General features: G+C 36.2%; 1 protein-coding gene across 36 annotated transcripts in view; it reads left to right on the top strand.

The window, feature by feature from the left end:
* The window catches only part of SLMAP (sarcolemma associated protein), a 148472-nt gene extending 126847 nt beyond the window's left edge, over nt 1-21625 (top strand). For 13 of the 36 annotated variants that reach the window (XM_060203036.1, XM_060203032.1, XM_060203058.1 and 10 more), the window contains 8 exons: nt 1817-1939; nt 3572-3646; nt 6227-6547; nt 6979-7096; nt 12161-12332; nt 15223-15312; nt 16103-16237; nt 19765-21625. In XM_060203036.1, the coding sequence (XP_060059019.1) occupies nt 1817-1939; nt 3572-3646; nt 6227-6547; nt 6979-7096; nt 12161-12332; nt 15223-15312; nt 16103-16237; nt 19765-19857 (1127 nt within the window). In that variant the 3' untranslated portion in view covers nt 19858-21625. Of the gene's footprint in view, nt 1-1816; nt 1940-3571; nt 3647-6226; nt 6548-6978; nt 7097-12160; nt 12333-15222; nt 15313-16102; nt 16238-18516; nt 18607-19764 lie in introns of all 36 variants that reach the window. The other 23 variants (XM_060203060.1, XM_060203046.1, XM_060203055.1 and 20 more) reach the window with 6 other exon arrangements.
* Nucleotides 21626-25592: the final 3967 nt, after the last annotated feature.

Genomic DNA, 25592 nt, shown 5'->3' with positions numbered 1-25592 from the left:
CAGGGAAGACAGAGAAGAGAGAAAGATAGACACCTGCAGACCTGTTTCACCGCCTGTGAAGCGATCCCCCTGCAGGTGGAGAGCTAGGGGCTCGAACCAGGATCCTCACACCAGTCCTTGCACTTTGTGCCACATGCGCTTAACCCGCTGCGCTACTGCCTGACTTCTGCAAGAGACCTTTTTAAATTATAATTTCAGACATGAAGAAAGTCAAAGAGTACTTCAAACTGTCATATATGTCTACTACCTAGATTCAATAGTCAATGTTCCATGACATCATCTTTACTTATATGCACATATATGTAGAACACTCTAGCTTTTTAATATTATTTCACTTACAGAAAAGTTTTAGAACCAGAAGACTTCTATATACTCTTTTTTTTTGAAGGTGTTCTTTTTTTAATTTTTATTTTCCCTTTTTGTTGCCCTCGTTTTTTATTGTTGTTGTAGTTATTGATGTCATCATTGTTAAATAGGACAGAGAGAAATGGAGAGAGATGGGGAAAACAGAGAAGGTGTGAGAAAGTTAGACACCTGCAGAGCTGCTTCACCACATGTGAAGTGACTCCCCTGCAGGTGGGGAGCTGTGGGCTCAAACTGGGATCCTTAATGCTGGTCCTTGCACTTTGCACCACATGCGCTTAACCTGCTGTGCTACCACCCAACTCCCCATCTATATACTCTTCATTCAGATTCTTGAAATGTTAACATTTCAGAACTGAAGCTATGTCACCTAGTAGAGTGCATGTGTAAGGTCCTGCGTTTCATCCCCTGGCACCTTCAGCACTGCATATGGTGGAGTGGTGATCAGGTTTTGGTCTCTCATTAAAATTAATAAAGAAAAAATTAAAAATATATACATATACTTAGACATTTCAATACTTCCCTCCAAATATTCCTTAGAATTCCTGTATAATGACCAGTTTAGATATGGATGAGGGTTTCGGGAGCGAACTCATCACTGAAGCTTTTTTCAGTGTCTCAATCCTGGGTCACAAAGCAGTGCACCGTCCAAGTATGCTATTTTACCGGCCCAGAAATACTTTTTCTTACAGAAAGTTTGTTTTTAAACTCTCTATAAGATTAGAGAACTGTAGTGGTTATTGTTGGAAGGGTGGGTACAGAACTTTGGTGGTGGATTTGATGTGGAACTAAATCTTATCATCATGTAACCATTATTAATCACAAATAAAAAATGGCAGGGGCGAGGTGGTGTTGAGTATACATGTTACAGTGCACAAGGACCTAGGTTCAAGCCCCTGGTACCCACATTCAAGGGGAAAACTTTGCAAGTGGTGGAGAAGTGCTACAGGTGTCTCTCTCTCTCTCTCTCTCTAACTCTCCCTTCTCTCTCAATTTCTGACTGTTTCTATCAAATAAATAAAGATAATTTTTTTAAAAAAATGGCTGGAGGGAGAGAAGTTTATTTCTTTTTTCCATTTCCAGATAAGTTCCAAGTGAAATTTCTAAATTTATTATCAAGAAATACCAAAATTGATAAAGAAAAATAGCACTATTCCCAGATCGCTAAATTTGAAGCCTTATATAAACTCTACATGAATTATATAATGTAGTATATATTAATGTATTTTATATTACTGTTGTGATGAATTACTAATATGTATTTAACTGTACTTGTATTCCTTCTTCAGAGTAAAATGACTAAAAAGCTTAGTATTATTTGCTTCTAAATGTTACTTAACTCATTTGTGTTATGTTGCTTAACTATGTGTATCTAATCATCAAATTACTAATCTTTGGTTGTAGTTATACTATAATACTAACTCTTGCTTTTAAAATGAACATATTTTATCAGATGACTTGCAGGGTGTACAGTCAGAAATTGAATCAAAACAAGAAATTCAGCATCTTCGCAAGGAATTGATTGAAGCCCAGGAGCTAGCTAGAACAAGTAAACAAAAATGCTTTGAACTTCAAGGTGAGATCAAGATTATTTTGATTTTTTAGGAGAAAAGGAAGTAACATACCATGATTGAATGGTCCCCAGATGTAGAGTCCAGAGACATGTTATCTTATTTAAGATCTACAGTTTTGTTAGGTGTGTGATTTGAGACATTTGCTTTTTTTTTTTTAAGTTTTTTAAAAAATATTTATTTATTTATTTTCCCTTTTGTTTCCCTTTTTTTTTTTTTTTATTGTTGTAGCTATTATTGTTGTTGCTATTGATGTCGCTGTTGGATAGGACAGAGAGAAATGGAGAGAGGAGAGGGGAAGATGGAGGTGGGGGAGAAAGAAAGACACCTACAGACCTGCTTCACTGCTTGTGAAGTGACCCTCCCACCCTGCAAGTTGGGAGCCAGGTGCTTGAACTAGGATCCTTGTGCAGGTCCTTCCACTTCATACTAACAGTGTATACATTTCTACTTTCCCATTACATGTAATCTTAGCTACTCAGATAAGGGAAATTTATATTCTTTGATTTTTATAGTGTGTTCATCAGAAACTGGGAAGAACAAGACAAAGTTATGGTATATCTTTTAATGCCCAACTACTTTTCTTCTATGGATTGTCAGAAAAGTCACCATGTATTTTTCTATAAAAAATGTGTCATAACGGGGTTCGGGCTGTAGCACAGCGGTTAAGCTCACGTGGAGCGAAACTCAAGGACTGGTGTAAGGATCCCCTGGCTCCCCACCTGCAAGGGGGTCGCTTCACAAGCGGTGAAGCAGGTGTCTTATCTTTCTCTCCCTCTCTGTCTTCCCCTCCTTTCTCCATTTCTCTCTGTCCTACCTGGCAACAACATCAATAACAACAATAATAATAACCACAACAATGATAAAAACAAGGGCAACAAAAAAAAGGAAAATAAATAAAAAAATAATATTAAAAAAAATGAGTCATGACTTTTCTGACTACCCAGTAGTTGCTAACTTATCTGTACTGTCATAGCCTAGTGGAGTATATGCTGTTCTCTAGAGCTTACTTTTCTGTATCATACACAGCAAATAGCAGGTTGTAGTCAATTAGTAACTAGAAAAAGAAAGTAAATGCCTCTGTTCTTTAAGATGAGTTTACTGGCCAAGAGGAAGATTCACATTCCAAGGAGACTTAAAACTACTTGTACTTTTTTTTTTTTTTAAATACTTTTCTGCTTTTTGAAGAAATTTGAGTTTGTGTTCACTAGCTTGAACCTTTTGGAGGATCCAAGGTAATTTATTAAAGAATAATAAAAAAAATATTTGCCAAACAGCAGTTACTTAGTATCTACTATATGCTTGGTTATAAAACATGAGGATTTTTAGGTCTTTTTTTTAAAAAATTAAGCCCAAAGTGCAGATTAACAATTGTCAGTAATGCTTTTTGTTTGCAGAATGTGATTTTGGTGATACAAAAGTCTAGAACACTCCACTACTCAATTTAATACATTTACTATATACCATTGTTTTGTGCTTCTGAAATCTTTGAATTATCTAATTCTATCTAATCAACTAATATTATCTAATTTTTATTTTCTTGTTAAACTTTAGGAATGTCTTAGGAATTTTTACCTGATCGATTCAAAATACTTTCATTAACTCATAAAATTAGATATACTGCCTTATTTTTCCAGCTCTTTTGGAAGAAGAAAGAAAGGCCTATCGAAATCAAGTAGAGGAATCCACTAAACAAATACAAGTTCTTCAAGGTATGGAGCACCCAAGGCTATTTGAAGTTTTTATTAACTGGTTTTGCTTTTGTGGTTTAAAAGGAATAGAAAACTAGTAAAGAGGCTTCTCATTTTTCATGCTTTGGTTCTTTCTTAGACTCTGAGCTCTTGATGGTTTTTTAAAAAAACACAAAGTTACAGAGAGTAGTGGACACTTAGATTGGGAAGAATAGGGATGTAAATAATGGATTTGACAAAATATCTTCTTGGTTGTGTGAAAATTACAAAGACAGCCTTTGAGCAGCAAGTAAATTTGAACTGTTCTGTGTCAAAACTTGGTGACATTTTTTTTAAATACTTACAATATACTTACACAGAAACAAAATATATGACACTTGGAGTAGGACAGTGGTCTTTCTGTTGCTTTCATTGATACAGGCTGCTTTTCCTGCCGATATATTACTTAGCTTTTTCTTTGTGCAGGCTATTGCAGGGTCATTACAAAAATGGCTGTAAAGACCCCTGCTGTCAAGAATTTTCTTTTAACTGAAACTCCTGGTTTTATGGGACTGAAACTGTTAAATATTCCAAGAGCGGTCTTTGTTTTCCATACATCACTGTAAAATTCCTAAAGTAAAATTAGTTTTCATTGTCACAATGATACCAGTGCTATTTTAAACTTTTAGTTGGAGAGGTAAATAGAGAAAATATTAGTGATCACATGTTAAAGAAGCTCAAAGCAAATTCAGAAGAAATGTGAAGACATGGAATAATATCTATGATATTTTTCCAGAGAAAAGGCAGTCTTTGGGCATATTGTTTTTGAATGGGCCACTTGAATTACTTGTAAGTTTTAGTTATGTTATAGTCAAACTAAAACTACTGGGACAGGTGGCATTTGTTTTTAAGTTGAAAACTGTCAGCATATTATAGTTTAATGTCATTATTCATTAGTTCCTTTTTTAAAAAAACTGTTATTTATTTGTCTTAGATAGAGACAGAAAGAAATTTAAGAAGGAAAGAGAGATAGAGAAAGAGATACCTATGGCACTGCTTCACTCTTTATGAAGGTTCCCCTTGCAGGTGGGGACCAAGGGCTTAGATCTGGGTCCTTGCATACTATAATGTGTATATTCAACCAGGTGTGCCACCACTTGGCCCATCCATTAGTTTCTATAAATCTGATTTAAATCTATATCCATCCTGTACTTTGTATAGACATTTTTTTTCTCTAGAGGTCTATAATACCATAGTACTGCTTTTGTCTTAAAGCAATCTTAATTAAGCATCGAGTGCCCTAGTGCTAGCATGTCTATTTCAGGACTCTATCCACAAACCATAGTCATCTGATCTATGTAGGATTTTTTTTTTTTGAGCCTTTATAAACACTGTGTGCTTCTTACACACTTAATATTTCATTTTTATTTTATTGCTACCAGAGTTATTGCTGGGGCCTGATTCTTTTGTGATGAATTAGCCACTCCCAGTGGCCAGCTCCCCCCTACCCTTTTATTTGATAAGATAGAGAGAAGTTAAGGGGGTGTGGGGAAGAGAAAGAGAGACCTGCAGACCTGCTTCATTGTTTATGAAGCTTACTTCCTAGCAGATGGGGCGTGGGGCCATGAACTTAGGTCTTTCTTTACATATGGTAACATGTACACTCAAATAGGTATACCATCTGACCTCTTAATATTTTATTTAATCTTTACTTATGGGATAAGTCCTCCCTCTTCCAGTCCTAAATCCTCTTACTTTAATTAACTATTTTATACCTAGGGAAATTTATCTACCTAAATTTTCTCATTTTCTAGTAACCACGCTAGTTTGTTATTTTTGAACCAGTATAGATCTGTACAAATTATATCTAGTTCAAGTCAAGAGAGCACAAGACCATATTCCTAAAAATATAACTCTTTGACTAAGTAAAAGTCATTCATTTTAGCAATCCATTGATGTAGTCAGTACTTCCGTATTTACTAGGATTGGGAGTAAAGTAGGTGTGAGATATATAGTGTAATGGAAAATATCAGTGATAATAAAATAAATATATGATATTCAGTAAAGATAGACTGACAATGACTGAAGAAAATTTTAAAGAAGTTGTGAAAAAGCATTAAGGAATTGACTAGTTCTTTAAGGAATTTGAATAGCACATAGAATCAAGAACATCAGATTTTACTAATACTTACCATTTGATCAAACAATCTGTGTCTAGGAATCCAGCCTAATCAAATAAAATGAGAATTGCTTTATAAACTATTATTTATAGTATTTAAGATGATCATCTCTAGTAGGGTAGAGAATAATGCTTATGTATTATGTGTACACACACATAAATGCATAGACAAATCTAGATGAATAAGTTCCAAATGAACATTTGGAACTTATTCATGTGTGTGTTTGGGGTGGGGGTAGTAGAGACCATTTTGACTTTTTCTCACTTCCTTATTGTTGACATCTTTATAGATTGCTTGTGTAGTTTAATCAAAAGCAACAAACATCTCCAGCAACCTGTGCTGTGTAGTAACTGGACACTTCTTTTATTTCTAATAAAATGGTTAATGTGTGTGTGTGTGTGTGTGTGTGTGTGTGTGTGTGCGCGCGCGCGCGCTCTTGTAGCCCAACTGCAGAGGTTACACTTGGATACTGAGAATCTCCGGGAGCAGAAGGACAGTGAAATCACAAGCACTCGAATTGAATTACTTAGTGCCCGAGATGAGATTTTGCTTCTTCATCAAGCAGCAGAAAAGGTTGCCTCTGAACGGGACACTGACATTGCCTCTTTACAAGAAGAACTTAAGAAGGTGCGAGCTGAGCTTGATCGGTGGCGGAAAGCAGCATCTGAATATGAGAAAGAGATCACGAGTTTGCAAAATAGTTTTCAGCAGAGATGTCAGCAGTGCGAGGACCAGCAGAAAGAGGAAGCGACAAGGCTACAGAGTGAGCAAATGAATTTTACATAAAGTTCTTAATTCTTGACGGTAAACTTGAACAAGATAAGCCATTCTGGCTATTCTCTTGATAGCCATTGCTTCTATAAAGCAGTGTTTTTATATTGGGACTATAAATATTAATCATATCTGTAGATAAATGTCTGCAGGTAAATATAATTTCAGTTCTATCATAAACTTATTATCTAACTTTTATTTTTTTACTTAAACTTTGTCAAAGATTTGTAATCTTATAAAAGTGGGTAAAATTTTTTACTCAAATTTAAGGTGGTGGACCTTCCCTGAGGTATAGACACAAGATAATAAAGGATAATCATGTAAAAATTGCATGTTTTAAAGGGGAAATGTATGTTCTTTATCTTCTCAATAATTATAGAAAGTATGTTCTTATGTTAATGACTGGTTTTGGAACTATTTTAGGTGAACTAGAGCAACTGAGAAAGGAATGGAATGTGTTGGAAACTGAATGCCATTCTCTAAAAAAGGAAAATGTTTTGCTATCATCAGAACTTCAGCGACAAGAAAAAGAATTGCACAAGTATGCAAGGATTTCCTTTTTAGCTTCAAATATTTTTGTCTTCAATTTCTCCTAAATTAAATGTTGACACTTAATTACCTTTTTGGAGCAAAATGTTCAGTTAGGTTTGTTTGGTTTGGGGACAAACTAGCCATACTAAATGAATATTTTGCCATTTTGTTTCTGCTCCCACAGTCAACCTACATTTATTTTCCTTCTGGTGTCTTCATGGACCACAAATTCATTCAGTGTTCCTCCAAAGCTCCTAAACAAACAAGTAACAAAGGTCTACAATTAGTAATTGAGCTTGTCCTATAAATAATAATAATAAATTTCAAACACTAATATTTTTGGTTTGTTTATTTGTTTGTTTTTCATACTCATGATCTCTTACTAATAAGGAAATGACTAGAATAAGGAATTTATGCATTTGAAAGATAGGAATTTTGCTCTGAGTTTCAGAGCTATGATAATATATAAGGTCAAGAATTCTCTAAGATTGATCAAATTTTTCTGTTATCTAGTACCTTGTTTTTCTTCCCCTCTATCACCCCCAGCAACTTTAATGGAGTCTTGTTTTCTCAGCAACATTTACTGTAGAGTTTTAAAATTATTTCTTCCTTAAAGAATTGAGCCATTCCATACTTTAAGTAATGTTTGTATTCAATTTAGCATATAAAGGTGATACATTTCTGTTATGGAAGGTACTCAATAGTCAAGTTATTAGGGAGGTGTAAAGAACAGGACTTGACTGTGTGAAGTCCTGAGTTCTATCCCAAGCAGAGCATGTGCTGGAGTGGTGGTCTAGTGTGAGTGTGTGTGTTAAAATTTTTTTTTAAATCATGTTTATTTTCTTTAGAAAACAGGCTTTAGGGAGCCAGTAGGTAGCTCATTGGGTTAAGCGCAGGTGGTGCAGATCACAAGGACCGGCATAAGGATCCCGGTTTGAGCCCCTGGCTCCCCACCTGCAGGGGAGTCACTTCACAAGCGGTGAAGCAGGTCTGCAGGTGTCTTTCTCTCCCCCTGTCTTCCACTCCCCCTCTATGTCTTCCTCTCCTTTCTCCATTTCTCTCTGTCCTAGCCAACAATGATGACATCAATAACCACAACAATAAAACAACAAGGGCAACAAAAGGGAATAAATAAATATATTTTTTAAAAAAGTAAAAAAAAAAATACATGGGCAACAAAAGGGAAAATAAATAAATACAAAAGTTACATCAAATCTCTTTTTTTTTTTTTTTAACAATTATAATGTTTAGCTTGCTGTAGTCATGCTTTTGTACTTCATATTTATAACTCTGTAGCTTTAATTTTCTGAGCAGTCAGTATCAGAAGTACATATCAGCTACAACCTGGTTGTAGTATAATAAACCATTGGTGTTGTTGTAATAGTATGACTTGTTAACATTTCCATTATAAACCTTTATTTTGAATTGTTTGTGAACAGTAACTCTGGATTTGTGTTATATCAACCTAAACACTGTCAGAATTTCCCCAAAACTGACTCAAATTTAACTTAATTTGACTGTTCTTTAAATTTATTAACTTTCCACTAAATACTATAATCGTTCACTCTTTAGTACCATTTTTTTTTCCCAGACTCAATGAAGCAGCCTTAGTATGGCTGAATAAGGCTTACATGGCAATCTTCTGTACTGTTTTTTGAAAAGCTATTCTTTGACCATTTTGACTTAAATACATGGCATCTTTAACAAGTGCACTGGAAAATATATTTGACAGAACTGATTGGGGGACCACAATAACTTGTGATATCATTAATTTGGTAATAAAAACTATACAGTTATTTATTTATAACATCATGATAGACCATTTGTCAGCCTCCAAGATGTATATATACCTATAAATTGTAAGAGTTAATAATAGTTCTGTTTATGGGAGTTGAGCGGTAGCGCAGTGGGTTAAGCGCAGGTGGTGCAAAGTACAAGGACTGGTATAATAATCCTGGTTCGAGCCCTCGGCTCCCCACCTGCAGGGAAGTCGCTTCATAGGCGGTGAAGCAGGTCTACAGGTGTCTCTCTTTCTTTCCCCCTCTCTGTCTTCCCTTCCTCTCTCCATTTCTCTCTGTCCTATCCAACAATGATGACATCAATAACAACAATAAAACAACAAGGACAACAAAAGGGAATGAATAAATAATAAATAAATTAAATAATAAAAAATAATAGTTTTATTTATTGCATCATAAATTTGTTATTTCTGAAACAATACAGGAAAATATATTGAGATGGAGTTTTTACAGAAAACTTTTTTTTAAATCTTATTTATTGGATAGAGACAGCCAGAAATTCAGAGGACAGGGAGATAGAGGGAGACACAAAGAAATACCTGTAGTACTCCATCACCACTTGTGAAGCTTTCCCACTGCAGATGAGGACTGGGGGCTTGAATCTGGGTCCTTGTGAATTTTAACATGTGCACTCAACCAAGTACTCCACCACCTCACCCAAGAACTTCTTTAATGTGTTATTTTTCTTAAATTTTGGCATGCCTTTTTAAGATCTTAAGTGATATTTACTTATTTTTCTTTTTAAATTTTTTTATATTTATTTTCCTTTTTGTTGCCCTTGTTTTATTGTTGTTAAAATTCCTGCAGGTGAGGACCTGGGGGCTCGAACTGGGATCCTTCCACCGGTCCTTGTGCTTTGTGCCACATGTGCTTAACCCGCTGTGCTACTGCCCGACTCCCCTTAAGTGATATTTAAGGATACCATCAAAGCAATGTTACAGTCACAGTGTTGTGCTATAGTCAGTGATAAAATTTTATTGGCTTAAAAGAGAAAGAAATAAAACCTAGCAAGCATATGATCAAAATGGGATTTGCTTATAGCACTTTATAGTATCTCAGTTATTGCATTGAGTATTGAATTTTGTGATCCATCCTAAGAACTTAAAACTGTTATCTTGAAAGCCTTATCCTCCTCTAGCTATTTCTGTTGTAGATTGGAGTCAGATTCTCTAACATAGTATGCTCTACAGTTCTTTTGTTCTTTCTTGTCTGTGAAGTAGAAGGAATTAAGCAAAGAATTCCTGTTCATGGGCATCGGGCAGTAGTGCAGCGGGTTAAATGCAGCTGACGCAAAGGGCAATGGCCGGCATAAGGATCCCGGTTCAAGCCCCCGGCTCCCCACCTGCAGGGGAGTCACTTCACAGGCGGTGAAGCAGGTCTGCAGGTGTCTATCTTTCTCTCCCCTTCTCTGTCTTTCTCTCCTCTCTCCATTTCTCTCTGTCCTATCCAACAATAATAACTATAACAATAAAACAACAAGGGCAACAAAAGGAAATATTTAAAAAAAAAAAGAATTCCTTTTCATGCCAGTCAAGCTATTTTCCTGGTGTAAACTGGATTTTTTTTTTTACACTGTGCTATAAAAGTAATCATAGGATTTAAGCCCAAAAACCGCCTTCAAAACTGTTGAACCCTCTTGTTCAACCCTCTTGTTGGGCATTGAGACTTTCCTTATGTTGACTTGTGTCTCTATAAGATGTGCCTGACATAAATCTATGAAATGCTTATTATTCAGTGAATACAGTTGCACCAGATAAGTGACATGCTCATCTTCCCACAAATAAATTGAGGTAGAACTGAAGTTCAGAATTCATGGATATAAAGGTGATTAGAATTCAGCCTCCTAAGAGCTGGGTGGTAGTGCAGCGGATTAAGTGCTCGTGGCGCAAAGCGCAAGGACTGGCTTAAGGATCCCGGTTCGAGCCCCCGGCTCCGCAGGGAAGTCGCTTCACAAGCAGTGAAGCCCATCTGCAGGTATCTATCTGTCTTCCCCTCCTCTCTCCATTTCTTCCCCTCCTCTCTCCATTTCTCTCTGACCTATCTAACAACATCAATAACAACAACAATGAAAAACAACAAGGGCAACAAAAAGGGAAAATAAATATATATATAAAAAGAATTCAACCTCCTAGTTCTTTGTCCTATGTTTTCCCCCTGACCTGGTATGTCTTCTCAATTGAGTAGATCTATCTTTACTTGAGTTGACTGCAGTTTGTAGGCTTTGAATTTCTGTCTCCCATCCTATTTACAGATATTTAAACATAGAAGAAAATAGTTGAAATATGAGGTGTTCTTTTCCTGTAGGAAACCTACATAGAATCTTTTTATGATGTAGTTAATATTTTTACACTCTTTCATTAGTGATTTAATATTAGTTTGCAAAATTATAACAGGTGTACAGTTACCATTCCCACCACCAAAATTCTGTGTTCCTGTCCCCTTCATTAGAAATATAGTTAATATTTTATGATATAAAGAAATACACAGGGAGTCGGGCTGTAGCGCAGCGGGTTAAGCGCAGGTGGCGCAAAGCACAAGGACCGGCATAAGGATCCCGGTTCGAGCCCCGGCTCCCCACCTGCAGGGGAGTCGCTTCACAGGCGGTGAAGCAGGTCTGCAGGTGTCTGTCTTTCTCTCCTCCTCTCTGCCTTCCCCTCCTCTCTCCATTTCTCTCTGTCCTATCCAACAACGATGACAGCAGCAATAATAATAACTACAACAATAAAACAACAAGGGCCACAAAAGGGAATAAATAAAATAAAAAATAAAATAAAATAAAATAAAAAAAGAAATACACAATTACTTTTTACTTCTGGTTTTAAATTTTTAGTCTTTCTGTATATTTGATGACTTGGAAATAAGCCACAACTTTAAGCTTTTTTAAGTGTACTGTGCTTTTTATATATTGAAAATATCTTATTCTTGTTAATGCTTTTCTTTCTTCCTCTGAAATAACACTTCATTCCTATTTTAAGAAATGTATACGAAGGACCAAATGGTGGTGCACCTGGTGGAGTGCACACATTACAGTGTGCAAGGACCCAGGTTCAAGCCCCTGGTCCCTACCTGCAGGGGAAAAGCTTCACGAGTGTAAAGCGGGACTGCAGATGTCTCTCTATCTCTCTCCTCTATCTTCCCTTTCTACTCAATTTTTCTCTGTCTCTGTCCAATAATAAATTAGTAAAAATTAAAGAAAAAAAGAAATGTATATAAAATTGGACTTCTGTGTATAGTTGTCTACATGAATTAACTATCTGTTATGTTTTTTATTGCAGTTCTCAGCAGCAGAGTTTAGAGCTTACCAGTGATCTCAGCATCCTTCAGATATCCAGGAAAGAGCTTGAGAATCAAGTGGGATCCTTAAAAGAACAGCATCTTCGGGATTCAGCTGATTTAAAAACTCTTCTCTGTAAGGCTGAAAACCAAGCAAAGGATGTACAAAAAGAGGTAAAGCGAAAAGACATTATGAGCCCAATTATGCTTGGACTCAAAGCCAAAAGCAAATCAAATATTCATGCTAGTTAGAAGTAATAGGAAGTCAAAGTCATATTACCTGTCACAAAGTTGATACTTAGAACATCTTTGCTTGATGATATTTAGCTGTGTCCCAAGGTCCATATATAAAGAATCCATCAGTAGGATTTTCTCAGTAACATGATTATGCAAAATTGCATTAAGACTTTTTTCTCTGCTAGTTTGTTGACATATATGAAAAGCCTTTTATATTGGATCAATTCATTGTCTTTCAAAAGTGATATCATATTTAATTTAGAATACTTTGGAAATCAAACTAGATTATATTATAATGCTATCTAAACTACTCAGATGCAGCTGATCTAAAAAGCCACTTAATACTCTCATAGCGAGGTAGGATATCCATGTTCTGGAACTGTTTACTTCCCTCACTTCCTTCACAAATATGCACGCTCACTTTTCATGTCATTTTGCTTAAAACTTGACTTAAATGACTTTTTTTTTTTAATCATGTTAAAGATGGAAAGGGTTGACTTTGGAGTGGAAACCCCCACCCACTCTCCTGAGCAAAAGTCTTGAAAATGACAGTCAAGGTAGTCAGCGCTTTGTTCATTCTTACTGGCCTTATGCTGCTTCCTGCATTGACTCCTAGCCAGTTTAGGGATAGAGAAGGCATTAGCATAGGGATAGAGAAGGCATTAGGCAGTGCCATCTACTGGTCAGGGACTATCCCTGTGGTAGACTCTGAAATAAAGGATTCATTATAAGTTGAAAGAAGTTGAAGACAACTTTTTCTTTTGATGAATTTTCCTAAAATTGGTTTTATAAGATCTGTTTAATCAGTGCACTTTTTCTTTGCATTTTCTTTCCTTGTAGTATCCTGAACTTGGAAAAGTAATTACTGTTGTTCTGTCTTCATGTCTGTTTCTAAAGAAAAAAAATAATAACTGTAACATTTTTTAATTTATATGTGGACATACTGCTTTTGTAATATGTTCATTTTATATTCTTGCTAAGGACATATGTTTTGAGAGAAATCTCATCTTATTTAGTTGGAACACAGATTTTGTGCCAAAGTAAATCTCTTAGTGTATAATACTGTAAGCACTTTGTGTCCTTCCAGTCCATATGCTATATTCTTTCAAAATCTGGGAAGAATATTGTGATTGGAAGTTGATTCTACTGTATGTACTGTGAATGCATTAAGCCATTTTGTTGCATTATTTGCTTGCCTGTTTTTAGTCACTGAGTAATCAGTGCAAAATGCTCTGTTTCCACAGATGGCAGTGGCATGTTGTCACAACTCCTAAATTGTTGATAGCCTTTGGATTGCATTAAATGCAGCACATTTAAAAAAAAAATGTCTGATCTTGTCAATATGTTTCTTTTCTATTTTCTTGTTCAGTGTTTTCCATTGTGAAATTATGTGTAGTCATCATACTCCTTTGTAATGTGAAATTGCTTCTCTTTCTGTTTGTCCAGATGTCAATGTGTTGGGTGCTAGTCTATAACAAGAATATTCTTTAATGAAGTTCTTAATCTGTGTGATCCACTGCAAATCAATTGCTATCTTTTATTAATGCACATATATTTCTTCTCAACCTTTCCCCATGTTCTCCTTTCTCTTCTATGATAGAATGTGGACAGTATCTTAATTATGCATTTTCAGCACTGTGATATGCCAAGATATAAGCTATACAAACTCAGATATAGTTATTTTTGTGAAGGAGAACCCAGGTGTTGGTGATGATTTTTGCTCTTACTCAGAACTGAGTTTATTTCTCATCTCTTGAGTTCAAAAGTAAGAGAGAGCAAGGGTGATAGTCCAAGCAAGGTGTAGAAACTAAGCCTGCAGCTGATTGTTGTTCATATACTTAAATTTTACATATGTGACAGCTTTTATTTAAGCATTCTATAAAAAGTTCATGAGAAAAGTAAATTGTAATCTTCCGTATTAGAAGAAAACAGTGTTTCATCATCTTTGTAATTGACTTAAAAAAGAAAACACACACTAATTTAAGAATGCATGAAGTACTGGACATAAACAGTCTTTTCATAGCAAAGACTGACTCAGGAAAATTTGACTTTGCCATCCATCTATCCCTGGAACCAGTCTTTTCCATCCCTCTCACATGTATACATAAATAGTGCATCTTCTGTTTCATAACTTCTAGAATGGAGAAGTGATTAAAACTTTTGTGAAAAGGCTGGGGTGGCTATAAGAATGACAGAAAACTAAAATAAGAACAAATATCAGTCTGCTAAGCATCTTCTAATTTTCTTCAAGAATCAAATCATTGTGAATTGATTGTGTTCTAAGGTGCAAAGACCAGTCTAGGTACATTGAATTTGCTTTGGCAGCTTGCTGAGGATCTTCTGTTTTCTGGAAGAATATCCACAGGCCTCACCAAGGAAATCTGTCAAGATGTTCCTGAATTTTACTTCCTAATTCATTCCCTGGCATTTATTTTTGATTTGTTCTGGCAGTGCTGTTAGGCAGCAAGGAGTTTCTTTCATATTTTACCTCCCTCTATACCCAAAAGTTCTTATTTTCTGGTGATCTCTCTACTAAATTTAATACTCTACCTCCACCTTTTCTGTCTAATGTTTTTATATATGTGTATCCTTTTATACATCTTAGAATGAATAATGATGAGTTCCTAATTAATCACCCCATTATTCAAAAGCATTATTATATGAAAGTGTCCTGAAGAATTTCTAGACTAGAGGCAGGAAGTAATGAGAGACTTTTCATCCTTGTGAGCTGTGTTTAGAGAAGAGGAACTTTCCTGGTATGCCAGACCTATGGTGTATGTATTTTGTACTCAGTCCCTGTCTTTCTGTCTTCCTTCTAAACCTTCAGAGATGGCATAGGAGGACAGCAGAGGCCGAGGCAAAGGCACAGCCAGCAGCAGAACAGTCTCTGCTCTTTGACTGGGAGTCCAACTTGCATGTAAGATGCGCTATCTAGAAATGAAACCAATTTAGAATTCCTGCCTCTCAGGGTATTAAATTAGCAGAAGATCACACTGTGTTTTACGTTGGCCTCAGCTATGTCCAGTGGGTAGATAGTGCATTTGAACGTCACATTGTATAGAGTAAACTTTTCCAGAGCAGAAAGTAGCATGATTCACTATGAAAAATATCTATCAAAAACAAATATTTAAATTATTTTAATTGATATTTATGTTTCAATTACAGAGATAAAAATTCCTCATCAGGGTAGTTGGTACTTAGATATATTTCTTTATTTCATTTACCTAGAAAATTCACTTTTCCAATACACTATTATACTTCACATTGCTAGGTAGAGGGAGGCCCATTGGCAATGGGTATTTTTTACTTCCAGACCAATATAACTTAACTGACACTGCTTAACCAGGATGTAAAACAGACTTCCTAACCATGTCATTTAATTAGTATATAGAGTTTTTCTTCACTTACTTTCTTTTGCTCAGTTTAAACTTTTACTTTTCTCTTCTAAATCAGTAGAGGGCAGGGGAGAATAGTCCTTTGAGATTAGAAACCGATAAGAAAATAGTGGCTTTTCTTCATTTTTTAAAAAAATTCCAGGCCCAGAAATATTTCACATAGAATAAAGTTAATATTAAAGACTTATTACTAGTACAAATGATTCTTATCCTCAAAACAAAAAAGGCTGGTGTTGCAGGTGACTAAACCTGACTAGAACCATAACATCGTACGCATGTTGAGTCTGCACACTCTTTTTTCTTTGCCTTTAGTATGAAAAGACACAGACTGTACTCTCAGAACTGAAGTTGAAGTTTGAAATGACTGAGCAGGAAAAGCAGTCTATCACAGATGAGCTCAAACAATGTAAAGACAACTTGAAGCTGCTTCGAGACAAAGGAAATAATGTAAGTCTTTGCAAGCTTGACTTAGTTTTGTTTGAGAGACAGGTGAGAGCCCTAAAATTGACTTTTTTAAAGAGGACTTTATCACAAATTTGAGAAATTGAGACTTCTAGTACATCTGAACTAAACTTTTCATTATGTTCTTTTTTTTTTTTTCATTATGTTCTTTGATGGAATCATGATGTGTCAAAAATTTGAGCAAGAATTTGCCCCTTTAACTTTAGAAGAGCCTGAAGACTACCTTAAGGATAAGCCTTGTTTGTAAGAAACTTAATTTACCTAGGGACCATCAGCTTCCCCCAGATGGATCTGAAGTTCTATCACTAAAATGCCATCTGACTCTTGTTTTTCTTCCCTTTCTGGGAAATGAAGTTTTATACCATCAGGGACCCACCTCCTTAGCAGTTGACTGTATCAAAGAACAGAAACTTAATTATGATTTTCTCTTTATACTAATAATATTCTCACTAGGGCACATTCCTAAATACTGCTGTCTTTTTGGCCTCCTCTAACTATTAAGATAAAATTTGGTGAGTTTCTATAGAGGCGTGTGTGTGTGTGTGTGTGTGTGTGTGTGTGTGTGTGAGAGAGAGAGAGAGAGAGAGAGAAAGAGGGAGAGAGAGAGAAATTAGAACATTTGAGTATGAATTGAGCTTAATCATACTAGTTTGGTTTGCTTTTTATTTACTGGAAAGACAAATGGTCTCTAAAAAGATGTTATACTAAATAAATGTTGTCTTGTATGTTTTGGTTATCATTGCCTTTGTGGGCCCTAACTGATAGATGTTCAGTGTGGTTGGTTGTGCTCTGACTTATTTCAGACCCCTGTCATGGCTTGGACACTGCAGTTGGTGTGAGTCACACACTTCCTATGAAGGAAGGCACTCTGCTTAACTTGCAGCACAAATACAAAACATTGCATGGCCATCCAGTTACACAGAGTTGCACACAGAATGCTTATGAGTTATGTCCAGCTGTCCTTTGCTTTAGCTTTAGAAAGCATTTTTGAGTTAAAAAAAAAAAAAAGTTCACTGCTTAGGTGGAAGCCTTTTTGAAGTTGATAAAGTTGGATGTGGAAGCTTTATTCTAAAGAAAAATAGATTGTATTTATTTAAAGAATATAGATTATAAAACTCTTCTGAAATCAGATCTTAATGGCTTGGTAATTTCTCTCTGCTTTTATTTTATGTTAGTTCATATCCCTGTAATTCTGGAATTTGAGTCCACTTTCTACTGAAGTAACCTCTGAAGACATCTAACATAATCAGAATGAATCCCCCTATACTACTAAGAACCTTGCTATTATTTATAATGATACCAATAGTTTATGGGTGAATTTCCTTTTACTTGATATTGGACATATAATATTAAAATATTACTATGTATTAGCAATCGATATAGTAATTTCTTTCCAATTTTAAAAATTATATTCTGGGGGCTGGGCACACTCATTTGAGAGCACACACCATTGTGTTAAAGAACCTGGGTTAGGGCCCCTGGTCTCCATTTGCAGGGGGGAAACAAGTACTGCAGGTGTCTCTCTGTCTCACTCCCTCCTTTTCTCCCCCACCCTTCTCAATTTCTCTCTGTCCTATCAAATAAAGGGGGGATAAAGGACTGTCAGGAGTGGAAGATTCATTGTGCAGGCACCAATCCCTAGCAATAACCCTAGTAGCAATAAAAAAACAAATCATAAAATAAAATAATTATATTCTAATAACATACCTGGGAGCTCTGAGACTCAGGTGCCTGTCTATTTAATAAACTTTTATCATTCTTATGTTAGATCTCTTGCTTGGTTTAGCACATACCACAAATCATTTATTTTTAAACTTTAAATGTAGTGCTATCTGGAACAAAATATTTTATTTAAAAAGTATGTGTAGGGGTATTGTATAGAGAGATAAACTCCATTTGCAAAGGAGCAAGCACAGTGTTAAAGATTGGATTCTGGATATGGAGCAAAATAAATCTACTCTCAAGCAGAGTTTTAGTTGGTGAGGTGCTGTCATTGCTCTGCCTTAATTAGCTACATTTTAATAGGGCCTTAGGGACAATCACATTGCCCATTCCCTTCAGTTATTCCTATTAAACTGCTTGTGTGCTAGCTTATACATCTGGATTGTGTTAGATGTCTTTAAAATATCTGAATCACTGTAAAACTTGAATACTATACTTTAGTCTTTCTCACCGCTTCACCCCCATAACCCTTCTGGGGCCTAAATCATCTTATCTGATTTTTAATAGCATAAAATGATTTTAATGTCCCTTCCCTTCTTTAGCCTTCCATATTACAGCCTGTCCCAGCCGTATTCATCGGCCTATTCCTGGCTTTCCTGTTTTGGTGTTTCGGTCCATTGTGGTAGAGAAAGGTACAAGCACTGCTGTTGAGTCCTTGTCTGTTTGTCCCCGTCACCTGTTTGTGCCATATTTGTAATATAGTGCATGGCAAACCACGCAGGTATTTTGTTACCTGATGCAAACCCTTCATTTAGTATGCCATGTATTTTGTCATGAATGAACTGAATGATCAACTAATCATATAACATTTTGTCTTGTTTCCTTTGTAGTAATGCTAACCATGAATTAATTCCAACCTAACCATTTGTTAATAAGCTACCTTTAACTGAGTCTTTTGTCTCTAGAGTACTGGAGTAAATTATGAATTGATACAATATTAGTATCCCCTTTCCAGTTATATGTTTAACCAGATTTGAATGAGAAATGAAGAGTTTGCCTCTTTGAAATTTTCAGCCAGCTTTCTTCCCTATTCTCTTTCTAGCATAGTTTCTTTGTTGCAACTTGTTCTTATTTACACTTACTGTAAATATGAAAAGACACAAGATTGACATAGTGGACCATTGACTCATGGTCTCAATCCCCAAAGTATGCACTTACTTACAAGAAGATAAACTTTTGCTGTGTCATATGAACCCTGACCTGCAATGTTAGAATATTGTTTGAAAAGCAGTCTCAGTAAGACTCTCACTAGTAAGACTAGTGAGACTTTTCTCTAGTGAAAATAAAGCTATCACTCACAACAACTTGATACTGCAAAGCCCTCTAAAAGTTAACTGGGAGCAGCCCGTCTATGCTTGATCACCATGCCCTCCAACCCAACCGTCAAGTCTGGTTTTCATCAAGAAATAAGCATTTTTAGCAGAAACATAATCCAGGTTTCTATGATATCAGTTAGTTGTGATGTAGGGGTACCAGAGAAAATAGAACAGGCTAAGCACAGGGGGGTCATTAATAGGCTTTAACTGTAACAAACTTAAAAGCTGCCCTAAGACTTTCCTAATGTACCAGACTTACACATAATGGTCCACTAAAAGAATTCCTGCTGTTGGGGCTCTCCTCACAACTGCACTCCCTCATCTTCTTTTCTTTCTAACATGTATTCTTTTTGTAAAGTTAAGGATTTTCTAATATTCTGTTAAGTATTCTGAACTCTCTGGAACCAAGGGGCTAATAGGTATGAAAGCAGAGGGGAAGAATGTGATACTGATTCTTGGTTTCTTTCCACACAGAAACCCTGGCCCTGGATGCCCATGTTGGCTGCCCTGGTGGCGGTGACAGCCATTGTACTGTACGTGCCAGGCCTTGCCAGAGCTTCTCCATGAGAACGTTTCTTGAGTCTGTACACCGTCCTCCCTCTAGAAGCTGGCACCACATTCATGCTGGGGACAAACAACCATTTTCTTCCTTTTTACCTCTTAAAACAGCAGAAGTACAAGAACACAGCTATAGGGTCATTGCTTTAAATTATATAAGATGTTTCTGTCTATAAAGAGGCTATAAATTGTGACTTTATTCTACTGTAAGCAATAACTTGCTTGCAATTTTTCATGTAATTTTTAAATTAGTGTGTTGAGATTCTGAACATTATGGTGGCCTAAAGTAGGCTTCTTGGTACACCAAATTATTTATAACATTAAATTTATGGGTATATTACTCTGAATTATAGTGGCCAGATCATTCATTTTTCTGATTTGATAACTACCCAAACCAGTCAAGCAATTCATACATGGGAAGAGAGGCCCTGTGTGCTCAGTGCCTATCAGTTTGAAATATATACGCATATATATATATTTTTTACATATTTACGCCATTTTTACTTGTTATAAAACCACTGAGCTATTGGGAACAAGACTTAGAGATAACTTTGTGTGGATTTTTTTTTTTTTTTTTAAGAAATACACTTGGAAACTATTCTGTTCTGGTGATAATTTGGGGGAATATGTGCACGCTTGTTCAGCCTTAATGTGACTCGACGATGTGGAAGACATCAACTTTGAAAAACTTTCCATGAGAGTGTGTATTTTCTTGAGCAAACTGAAGTATTTCTGGGAGCAAAAGCATAGTAATTACACAATTTCAGTGTAGTAAACCAAACTGTTGAGTCAATTAGAATGTAATTTATTAAAACTCATGTATTTAAAGAGATATTTTCTTTTAAGCCAGGTTACTTTCTCATACACAACATTTTAGAAAGCATGATTTTTTTCTATCATCTCTTCCTCCAAGCATGTTTAATTGAAGAAAGAATTATCTCTTTAGATAAGCTTTTACTGACTTAATTTGGTTATGATACTTCAAAGCTAATTATTGTTGGAAGTGAACTGTTGTTACCTACCAACAGATTTACTGGTTGGGTATGCAAATGGTTATTTTCTTTTTATTATTGTTAACTGGGAAATTCTGTTAATGAGCACTGTTCCCAAGAATAATAGTGTTCCATGCACAATGAAGCACCTGAACACTGTTTGATGTTAAAAATTTACAACACAGAAGTGAGAGATTAGTATGGTTTTGTGCAGCACCACAGGTATGTCAATAAAGTTTATTTATGTCAATATTCTAAAGTATCAAATGGTTAAAAATTTTCAGTCAGTGAAGAGTAGGAGGGAATGTCAGTAAATTGGTTTGAATTTTCTGTGGCAATCCACAGGTCTAGCCAAATGTTGAAATAGAAATTTAGGATATAATTTGCCTTGTGATGTTTGGCAGTCATTGTTTATACATTGAAAGTTATATTTTAAGATATTTGGGATTTGTTATTGGGAGGATTACTAGATTTATGGAGGAATTAGTCACAAATGAATTGTAGAAAATGCTGTCATATATAGTTCATTTCATCATTTTCTGTTGCAGGAAGCCACTCCACCACAGAATGCTAATATGCCAGTGGTACCCAGTACCTCTTGTATATAGGTTATTGCAAATATTGTTCTGAAATGCTTAACTTCAGAATTACATTTTTTAAAGTAAATAATTGTTTTAAATCTATTTTGTAAAGATATAAAGTACAATAGAATTTCTGGAGTACAGATTAAACTATTTGCACTAACACACGTGATGTGCATGATTTAATAAAATAACTTTACTCTCCATGTGCATTTTGAGTTGAATATCATTGAAATTTTTAGTGCTGATTATGCTATTGAATTGTTAAGTCTTTTACCCAAATGACATTTTATGCAACCATATGTGTGTGTGTGTGTGTGTGTGTGTTTATATATGTTTGTTGTTCTTCAGAGTTTAAAAGAAAACATTGAGTTGTTTCCTCAAAATTTATTATCCTTTTATTTAACTTACTGCTTTAATTTTTACCCCTTTTACTATAGTTATTGTTAAAATGTGATTCACTTGGCCAGAAAAGTTTCTTTAAATGTAAAGTCTAATATCAATATTTACTTTGTTCAAATAAAATAAATGGGATTTTGTAGTTAGTGCCAGTTTTTCTCAAGAATATAAATGAGCCTATTCATAAGCAATACTTCCAGTTTTGCTCAATTCATTTCCAGGTTGATTAAAGTAGGATTACTCAGTGGTAGTGGTAGAGTCATTAAGAAATTTTAATCATAGTAGTTAAGACTTGAACAACCCTATAATGATATATTTAAGAATTATTCAAGGTGCTACCTTCAGGGGACTAGGTTAGAAGTGAAAAGAATGTGGTATTTGAATTTAAGCAGATCATATTGTTATCTTGGCTTTACCATTTGTCAGGCATTTGTCTTCTCCAGTTCCTCCTCTATAAATTAGAGGGAATAGGGGCCAGGGCATAGTTCACACAGTAGAGTGCACATTTTAATATGCATGAGGACCTAGCTTTGATATTCTGGATTTACTTGGGAATACTGTGCACAGCACCAACAGAAACCCCATGGATGGATGGTCAAGTGGTGTCATGGTGTCTCCTCTTGCTGGATGGTCAAGTGGTGTCATAGTATCTCCTCTTGCTGTCTTTTCTGCTCTGTCTCTATCTGAAATTAGACAAGGGGATGGGGGACAGTCTGTTAGAAGTAGAACTCTAAGACTTCCGGAGGCGAGGCTACGAGCAGCAGCAGATCTGTTTCTCTCCTCTCCTCTTCTCTCCCGGATCAACTAGGAATACCAAAGGAGACTACCTGGGACTGAAACAAGACAGGACTAGAACTACAGGAACCCACCAAATCACCGGTGAGTGCAAACACACATGGCTGGTGACAGAGAGGAGCCTAGGGAGAGACTAAGTGGATGGTAACAGTCTGGCGGTTTATCAGTTGAGACACCACCTCCAGTCTGTTCCACCAACAAGGGGACAGCTGAAGGGAGGAGAGGACTCCCTGAAGACTCTCCAAGTGCAGCTCTGAGTCTCCATTGCTACTGCCCTCAGAATCTGGAGCAGCGGCAGGAAGGGACACCTGGGGACAGAGATCTAACCAGGAAACTCAGGAGAAGACCTATACCTTGGTGGCATAGCTGTGGGGCTGTGAATGTCTCTTTGCATAACCACTGGACTATCTCTGCCACACTCTGCCTTATCTCTTTGTCAAGAGGCAGTGATTAAGATAAGAAGCCTACTTATAGTTTAGAAGCCCTCAGGCTCCCATAGCCTACAGAGAAGTAAAAAAAAAAAAAAAAAAAAAAAGAGGCTTTTAAATCACTGAGCTCCAAAAACTATTGAAACAACTGTTAACTTCCATCACTATGAACCCTTTAATTACCTTACTTAGACACAAGTCAATCCAGGAAATAGTGATCAGTAATTTGAAAAGTACTAAAAGAGGTAACCCATAACATAATACATAAAATGGGTAAACCAACAAGAAGAAATATTGGAGAAACTAAGCAGAACAACAGTCCAGCTAAAAGCCCCCCAAAGGGTGAAGCACAAACTAACGAGTTCAACATCCAAACATTAGCTAAGGAAATAATCACAGGAGTGAGTAAAGAGTTTGAAAGAATTGTAGTCAGAAATACAGGAACAACAAATGAGACTCTGGAAGAAAACACTATCTCAAGGTTATTAGAGAGCTGAAAGCTGAAATAGCTGAGCTAAGAACACAACTAGCTGAACAAGCCAAAACAGTATCAGAACAGGGTAACAAAACAGTTGAACCCCAGAAAACAGTAGAGGGCAGAGAGAATAGAATCAGTGATGCAGAAGACAGGATTAGCAAGATCGAGGATGAATTAGAGACAACTAAAAAAAGAAGTAAGAGATCTCAAAAAGAGATTAAGAGATGCTGAAAACAACAACAGAGACCTATGGGATGACTTCAAAAGAAACAATATACGCATTATTGGCTTACCAGAGGAAGAAAGGGAGAGAAAGAAAGCATTCTTCAGGCCATAATAGCTGAAAACTTCTCTAGTCTAAACAACATCAAAGACATAAAGATTCAAGAAGCCCAGAGGGGCCCCAAGCAGAATTAACCCAGACTTAAAGACACCAAGACACATCATTTTTAGAATGGAAAGGATAAGAATAAAGAAAGGATCCTGAAGGCTGCAAGAGAAAAAGAGTCACCTACAGAGGAAAACCCATAAGATTAGCAGCAGACTTCTCCACACAAACACTACAGGCCAGAAGAGAATGGCAAGATATCTATCGAGTGCTCAATGAGAAAGGCTTTCAACCAAGAATACTATATCCTGCTAGACTGTCATTCAGACTAGATGGAGGCATCAAAACCTTCTCAGACAAGCAACAGTTGAAGGAATCAAGTATCACCAAGCCTGCCCTGAAAGAAGTTCTGAAAGGTCTTCTATAAACAGTCAGACCATCATAAATAGGACATATATCAGAACACTCTCAAACTCTACAAGAATGGCGTTAAAATATCTTCAATCTTTGATATCAATAAATGTCGATGGCCTGAATTCACCTATTAAAAGGCACAGAGTAGGAAGATGGATCAGAAAATACAACCCAACAATATGCTGTCTACAGGAAACCCACCTAACTCAACAAGACAAACACAGACTTAAAGTGAAAGGATGGAAAATTATCATACAAGCCAATGGCCCATAAAAAAGGGCAGGAGGGAGTCAGGCTGTAGCGCAGCGGGTTAAGCGCAGGTGGCGCAAAGCACAAGGACCAGCATAAGGATCCCGGTTCGAACCCCGGCTCCCCACCTGCAGGGGAGTTGCTTCACAGGCGATGAAGCAGGTCTGCAGGTGTCTTATCTTTCTCTCCTCCTCTCTGTCTTCCCCTCCTCTCTCCATTTCTCTCTGTCCTATCCAACAACGACAACAACAATAATAATTACAACAATAAACAAGGGCAACAAAAGGGAATAAAAAAATAAATATTTAAAAAAATTAAAAATTAGAAAATCACTCCCTTAAAATAGAAACTTCTAAACATAACAAAAAAAAAAGGGGGGGCAGGAACAGCTATTTTCATATCTGACATGATAGACTTTAAAATAAATAAGATTAAAAAAGATAGGAATGGACACTACTTAATGCTCAGAGGATCAGTCAATCAAGAGGACTTAACAATCATTAACATCTATGCACCCAATGAGAAGCCATCTAAATACATCAAACGTCTACTGAAAGAGCTACAGCAATATACTAATAACAACACAGTCTATAGTAGGGGACTTCAACACCCCTCTCTCTCAACTTGACAGATCATCCAGGCAGAAAATCAATAAAGACATAAGGGAGCTAAATGAAGAGATAGATAAACTAGAACTATTGGACATTTTCAGAGTCATTCATCCCAAGAAACTGGAATACACATTTTACTCAAATCCACATGAATCATTCTCAAGGATAGACCATATGTTAGGCCACAAAGACAGCATCAGCCAATTCAAGAGCATAGAAATCATCCCAAGCATCTTGTCAGACCACAGTGGAATGAAACTAACACTTAACAATCAACAAAAGATTAGTAATAGTCCCAAAATGTGGAAGCTCAACAGTACACTTACTAACAACCTCTGGGTCAAAGAGGAAATCAAGGAAGAAATCAAAATGTTTCGAGACTTCAATGAAAATGAAGACACAAGTTATCAAAATATTTGGGACACAGCTAAGGCAGTACTGAGAGGGAAGTTCATAGCTATACAAGCAC

Source organism: Erinaceus europaeus, chromosome 12 (genome assembly GCF_950295315.1).
Source record: "Erinaceus europaeus chromosome 12, mEriEur2.1, whole genome shotgun sequence".
Taxonomy (NCBI): Eukaryota; Metazoa; Chordata; class Mammalia; order Eulipotyphla; family Erinaceidae; genus Erinaceus; species Erinaceus europaeus.
Note: the sequence above shows the minus strand (reverse complement) of the source record. Positions and strands in the feature narration are given on the sequence as shown.